A 7,500-nucleotide genomic window follows, 5' to 3' on the forward strand; every position below is an offset into this window, starting at 1 on the left:
CGAGTTCAGACACGTTACTGTGATTAGTCAGCGTTCTCATTATCTCCTGAACACGTCAACACCTTTAACTCTGCACCAGCGCTACAATGCTAACATCGCTAACAATAACAATAATCCTGTGGCTTCCAGTGTGTGTGTGTGCAGTGTGTACTGACCCAAGGATGGATCAGGTTCTTCTGTTTTACTCTTCAACATGTGTGTGTGTGTGTGTGTGTGTGTGTGTGTGTGTGTAATCTAATCTCCTACAGTATGTTTAATTCAGAAGCCCTGTCCTTTTTCTTTCTTTCTCTCTCTCTCTCTCTCTCTCAATCCAATTCAATTCAAAAAGCTTTATTGGTATGACAGATTGTACATGTATTGCCAAGCATTTAAAAGGGGTAAAGATTACAAACAAAATTACAAAACCAACAAACAAATGAATAAAATAACAAATAAATAAATAGCAAAATGAAAGTACAAAATCTACAGGTATGAGTGAGGTGTGTGTGTGTGTGTGTGAGTGTGTGTGTGAATGTGTGTGTATTTGCATGTGTGTCTGTGTGCATGTGTGTGTGTGTGTGAGAGAGAGTTCATGAGCGCATCACTGATTGGTTGACTCCTCCCTCTTGTTGTGGCAGGCGTGGATGTACAGAGCATCCAGTTTGATGAAGTCCGGACAAATCAGCTCAAATTTAGGAAAGAACTGTTTTGGAATTTCCTGGTAGTTTGGACAGGTTACAGTACAGACAGAACCTGCTCTCTCTGGGCAGCCAGCTCTGTCTGTATCTGCCCCTCTCTATAGCCAGGCTGTGGTCACTGAGTCTGTATCTGCCCCTCTCTATAGCCAGGCTGTGGTCACTGAGTCTGTATCTGCCCCTCTCTATAGCCAGGCTGTGGTCACTGAGTCTGTATCTGCCCCTCTCTATAGCCAGGCTGTGGTCACTGAGTCTGTATCTGCCCCTCTCTATAGCCAGGCTGTGGTCACTGAGTCTGTATCTGCCCCTCTCTATAGCCAGGCTGTGGTCACTGAGTCTGTATCTGCCCCTCTCTATAGCCAGGCTGTGGTCACTGAGTCTCTATCTGCCCCTCTCTATGGCCAGGCTGTGGTCACTGAGTCTGTATCTGCCCCTCTCTATAGCCAGGCTGTGGTCACTGAGTCTGTATCTGCCCCTCTCTATGGCCAGGCTGTGGTCACTGAGTCTCTATCTGCCCCTCTCTATGGCCAGGCTGTGGTCACTGAGTCTCTATCTGCCCCTCTCTATGGCCAGGCTGTGGTCACTGAGTCTGTATCTGCCCCTCTCTATAGCCAGGCTGTGGTCACTGAGTCTGTATCTGCCCCTCTCTATAGCCAGGCTGTGGTCACTGAGTCTGTATCTGCCCCTCTCTATAGCCAGGCTGTGGTCACTGAGTCTCTATCTGCCCCTCTCTATGGCCAGGCTGTGGTCACTGAGTCTGTATCTGCCCCTCTCTATAGCCAGGCTGTGGTCACTGAGTCTGTATCTGCCCCTCTCTATGGCCAGGCTGTGGTCACTGAGTCTCTATCTGCCCCTCTCTATGGCCAGGCTGTGGTCACTGAGTCTCTATCTGCCCCTCTCTATGGCCAGGCTGTGGTCACTGAGTCTGTATCTGCCCCTCTCTATGGCCAGGCTGTGGTCACTGAGTCTGTATCTGCCCCTCTCTATGGCCAGGCTGTGGTCACTGAGTCTGTATCTGCCCCTCTCTATAGCCAGGCTGTGGTCACTGAGTCTGTATCTGCCCCTCTCTATGGCCAGGCTGTGGTCACTGAGTCTCTATCTGCCCCTCTCTATGGCCAGGCTGTGGTCACTGAGTCTGTATCTGCCCCTCTCTATGGCCAGGCTGTGGTCACTGAGTCTCTATCTGCCCCTCTCTATGGCCAGGCTGTGGTCACTGAGTCTGTATCTGCCCCTCTCTATGGCCAGGCTGTGGTCACTGAGTCTCTATCTGCCCCTCTCTATACCCAGGCTGTGGTCACTGAGCCTGTACCTGTCCCTCTCTATAGCCAGGCTGTGGTCACTGAGTCTGTATCTGCCCCTCTCTATACCCAGGCTGTGGTCACTGAATCTATATCTGCCCCTCTCTATAGCCAGGCTGTGGTCACTGAGCCTGTATCTGCCCCTCTCTATACCCAGGCTGTGGTCACTGAGTCTGTATCTGCCCCTCTCTATAGCCAGGCTGTGGTCACTGAGCCTGTACCTGTCCCTCTCTATGGCCAGGCTGTGGTCACTGAGCCTGTATCTGCCCCTCTCTATGGCCAGGCTGTGGTCACTGAGCCTGTATCTGCCCCTCTCTATGGCCAGGCTGTGGTCACTGAGCCTGTATCTGCCCCTCTCTATACCCAGGCTGTGGTCACTGAGTCTGTACCTGTCCCTCTCTATAGCCAGGCTGTGGTCACTGAGCCTGTACCTGTCCCTCTCTATAGCCAGGCTGTGGTCACTGAGCCTGTACCTGTCCCTCTCTATAGCCAGGCTGTGGTCACTGAGCCTGTACCTGTCCCTCTCTATGGCCAGGCTGTGGTCACTGAGTCTGTACCTGTCCCTCTCTATACCCAGTCTGTGGTCACTGAGCCTGTACCTGTCCCTCTCTATAGCCAGGCTGTGGTCACTGAGCCTGTACCTGTCCCTCTCTATAGCCAGGCTGTGGTCACTGAGTCTGTACCTGTCCCTCTCTATAGCCAGGCTGTGGTCACTGAGTCTGTACCTGTCCCTCTCTATACCCAGGCTGTGGTCACTGAGTCTGTATCTGCCCCTCTCTATACCCAGGCTGTGGTCACTGAGTCTGTACCTGTCCCTCTCTATACCCAGGCTGTGGTCACTGAGCCTGTACCTGTCCCTCTCTATGGCCAGGCTGTGGTCACTGAGCCTGTACCTGTCCCTCTCTATGGCCAGTCTGTGGTCACTGAGTCTGTACCTGTCCCTCTCTATGGCCAGGCTGTGGTCACTGAGTCTGTACCTGTCCCTCTCTATGGCCAGGCTGTGGTCACTGAGTCTGTACCTGTCCCTCTCTATGGCCAGGCTGTGGTCACTGAGCCTGTACCTGTCCCTCTCTATGGCCAGTCTGTGGTCACTGAGTCTGTACCTGTCCCTCTCTATGGCCAGGCTGTGGTCACTGAGTCTGTACCTGTCCCTCTCTATGGCCAGTCTGTGGTCACTGAGCCTGTACCTGTCCCTCTCTATGGCCAGGCTGTGGTCACTGAGTCTGTACCTGTCCCTCTCTATGGCCAGGCTGTGGTCACTGAGTCTGTACCTGTCCCTCTCTATGGCCAGTCTGTGGTCACTGAGCCTGTACCTGTCCCTCTCTATGGCCAGGCTGTGGTCACTGAGTCTGTACCTGTCCCTCTCTATGGCCAGGCTGTGGTCACTGAGTCTGTATCTGTCCCTCTCTATGGCCAGTCTGTGGTCACTGAGTCTGTACCTGCCCCTCTCTATAGCCAGGCTGTGGTCACTGAGTCTGTACCTGTCCCTCTCTATGGCCAGTCTGTGGTCACTGAGTCTGTACCTGCCCCTCTCTATAGCCAGGCTGTGGTCACTGAGTCTGTACCTGTCCCTCTCTATGGCCAGTCTGTGGTCACTGAGTCTGTACTCAGGTATTCTGTTGTTGTGTATTCTCTGTTTAGCTCCAGATAACATTGTAGTTTGCTTTGATTTTGTGTTGTTTCAGTCCAGTAAGTGAGATAATATTCTTTCTGTGTGTTAATCATTTGGTTGGGCCGAATTCTGTGGATGAGGCGGTCAGTGTCCTGAGGCTGGTCAGTGTCCTGAGGCGGTCAGTGTCCTGAGGCTGGTCAGTGTTAGTCAGATTAGTTTGTTTGTGGAGCCTCAGGACCAGCTGAATAAGAATTTTTCAGTGTTGGCTTCATGGTTTTTAAGGGCTTTAAAAGGTTAGGACCTTTGTCTTGGTTGGGTTTATAGTCAGGGCCCAGGTCTGACTGAACCTGTGCAGGATGTGGAGGTTCTGCTGTAGAGCCTCGTCTGTAGGAGACAGCAGGACCAGATCATCTGCATAGAGGAGGAACTTTATACTGGAGTCATGTAGTGTGAGGCCGGGTGCTGGTGACGGTTCTAGTAATTTTGTCAGTTCATTAATGCACAGCTCTGGAAAAAAAATAAGAGCCTACTGCCCAATCTCCAGATGTGAACCCTACTGAAAACCTCTGGAATGTCATCAAGAGGAAGATGGATGATCACAAACCATCAAGTAAAGCTGTACTGTTTGCTTTTTTTGCAAAAAGAGTGGTATAAAGTTCCCCAACAGCAATATGAGAAACTGGTGGAGATCATGGAGCCAAAACCCATGCAGATCGGGGTTATTCCACCAAATACTGATCTCTTAATGTTATTTACACAAAGCATTAACACAATCTGTTTACAGATTATTTACATTTTGTTTTATTTGAGTTATTAAAGTTCTGTAATACTGCATGATCTTGGGTTATTTTGATGTGATGTCATTTCCTTTAAATATACACTCTAAATAACAATAGTTATATTTAGAATTTAGGAGAAATATTGTCAGCAGTTCACAAAAAATCAAACAAAACTCTTCATCTCACCAACACATGAACCTGGAAGAAAAAAACAGAAGGAACTCATTATTTTGCAGTGGGCTCTTATTTTTTTCCAGAGCTGTTTATATTGAAGAGGGTTGGTGATAGTGGACAGCCCCGCCTCATGCCCCGCCCTTCAGTGAAGAATGCAGTTTGTTTATTTCCAATTTTAATTGTACATTTATTGTTTGAGTACATTTATTCTTTCTCTGTCTGTCTCTCTCTCACACTGCAGAATGAAAGAGAGCACATTCAGGTACACACACCTGTTTGGACAAGTTGTGTGTGTGTGTGTGTGTGTGTATGTGTGTGTGTGCTCCTCCAGAATGACACAGTCAGAGAAAAACGGTGTAAAACTACATTCCACCCCATCACCCCCCACCACACACACACACACACAACCTACTCAGGTGTTGCGTAGTTAACGAGCTGACATTCCTGTCTGTTTGTCTGCACTCAGAGGAAATAACAGAACAAAAAATGCAGTTCTAGAAAAGGAATTCTTCTGAAATTCTGTTCAGAGAACTAAACTCTGTCTCTCTCTCTCACACACATACACACACACTCACACACACACACTCTCTGTCTCTCTCTCTCTCTCTCTTACACACACACACACTGCATGTGTATGTTTAGGATGTAAAGTTGTTAATCACAGTTTTATTTGCAATTTAAATGATGTGTGTTGTTGCTAACTTTTACTGTATTTACAAATTAAGCACTGAGTCGGCAACATTATCGACATGCGCTGACGCTAATCTGCATTCCTCACCTGAAATCATGATGTTAGGTTTAGCATAGTAGAAGAATTCACACTAACATTACTGCATGCTAATTTATAACGGAACATGTTTAACAATCCAAATGCTTTGTCTGACATATTAATGCTAATTTGTACAAATAATTTTAGTGCTATTTTTTTGTATATTTGTCTGACACAAAAATAAATAAAGTGTTATATTCTAATTTTCATGCAGACATTTATGCAAGATATTTTCATGCTAAGGTTTCATGCTAATTCCCAACTGTCCTGAAACGTGAACACTGAACAACAGTTTAAGATTTAATGGTTACGGTTATAGTTAAGTCATGAACACTACAGTGACACACACACGTAAGACAGGAAGTGATTAAAGTGGGGATTACACTGAATCAACAGAGCCGCTACATAAAACACATTAACGTGTTTAAACAAGACGTGGCGTCTGAGTGATAGCACACACGCTAATCAGGATTAGCAGCTCAGCCTCTATTACACAGGAAGTGATGTAATGTTGATCCACTACTTTGTGTATGTTTTTAATAATTTCCCATGATTTATTAATAAACACTCCATGACAAGCACTATGTATGCTAGTTACATGCTACGTAACCCATTATTTTAGTGTGTGAAAATGTCAGATGTCGTCATGAGAGACATGAGAGACGTGTGTGTGTGTAGGCCTGTGCACACTTGTCATGATGCTGAGGAATTTCCCCAAAGCACATTACACACACCAACACCGCGCCCTCACCTGTCTCACTCTATACTTCTTACTTTCTCCATCACTCCATCTGCCAAAGCCTGTCTCTGTCGCTCTCTCTCTCTCTCTCTCTCATACACACACACACACTCTCTCTGTCTATCTCTCTCTTTCTCTCATACACAGTACAGTACACATACACACTAAAGTACACACTACAGTACACATTACACACTACAATACACACTACAGTACACACTACAGTACACATACACACTACAATACACACTACAGTACACACTACAGTACACATACACACTACACATACACATTACACATACACACTACACATACACATTACACACTACACACTACACACTACACATACACACTACACACTACAAACTACACACTACACACTACACATTACACATACACACTACACGTACACACTATGCATAACACATACACACTACACATACACACTACACATTACACACTACACATACACACTACATATACACACTACATATACACATTACACATACACACTACACATACACACTACACGTACACACATACACACTACACATACACACTACATATACACACTACATATACACACACTACACACTACACATACACATTACACATACACACTACACATACACACTACACGTACACACTACGCATAACACAAACACACTACACATACACACTACACATACACACTACATATACACACTACACACACACACTACACATACACATTACACATACACACTACACATACACATTACACATACACACTACACATACACATACACATACACACTACACATACACATACACATACACATACACACTACACATACACACTACACATACACACTACACATATACACATACACATTACACATACACACTACACATACACACTACACATACACACTACACACATACACATTACACATACACACTACACATACACACTACACATACACACTACACATACACACTACACACTACACATACACACTACACATACACACTACACATACACACACACACACTACACATACACATTACACATACACACTACACATAACACATACACACTACACATTACACATACACACTACATATACACATACACATTACACACTACACATACACACTACACACTACACACTACACATACACACTACACATACACACTACATATACACACTACACACTACACATACACACTACACATACACACTACACATACACATACACACTACACACTACACATACACACTACACATACACACTACACATACACATTACACATACACATACACACTACACACACACTACACATACACACTACATATAACACATACACACTACACATACACATTACACATACACACTACTCATACACACTACACATACACACTACTCATACACACTACTCATACACACTACTCATACACACTACACATACAC

At 45.6% G+C, this 7,500-nt stretch overlaps 1 protein-coding gene across 3 annotated transcripts in view; it reads right to left on the minus strand.

Annotated features, from left to right (window-relative positions):
* palm3 (paralemmin 3) overlaps positions 1-7,500 on the minus strand; it is a 34,258-nt gene that overhangs the window by 9,936 nt on the left and 16,822 nt on the right. Inside the window, exon 2 of one of the 3 annotated variants that reach the window (XM_058403364.1) lies at positions 1-4,561. This exon is cut by the window's left edge and continues 294 nt beyond it. The exons of the other annotated variants lie outside the window; for them this stretch is intronic. Coding sequence (XP_058259347.1) covers positions 1,938-3,626 — 1,689 coding nt within the window. The 5' untranslated portion in view covers positions 3,627-4,561 and the 3' untranslated portion in view covers positions 1-1,937. The remainder of the gene's footprint in view (positions 4,562-7,500) is intronic. 3 annotated transcript variants of the gene reach the window in all.

Source organism: Hemibagrus wyckioides, linkage group LG11 (assembly GCF_019097595.1).
Source record: "Hemibagrus wyckioides isolate EC202008001 linkage group LG11, SWU_Hwy_1.0, whole genome shotgun sequence".
NCBI classification, from domain to species: domain Eukaryota; kingdom Metazoa; phylum Chordata; class Actinopteri; order Siluriformes; family Bagridae; genus Hemibagrus; species Hemibagrus wyckioides.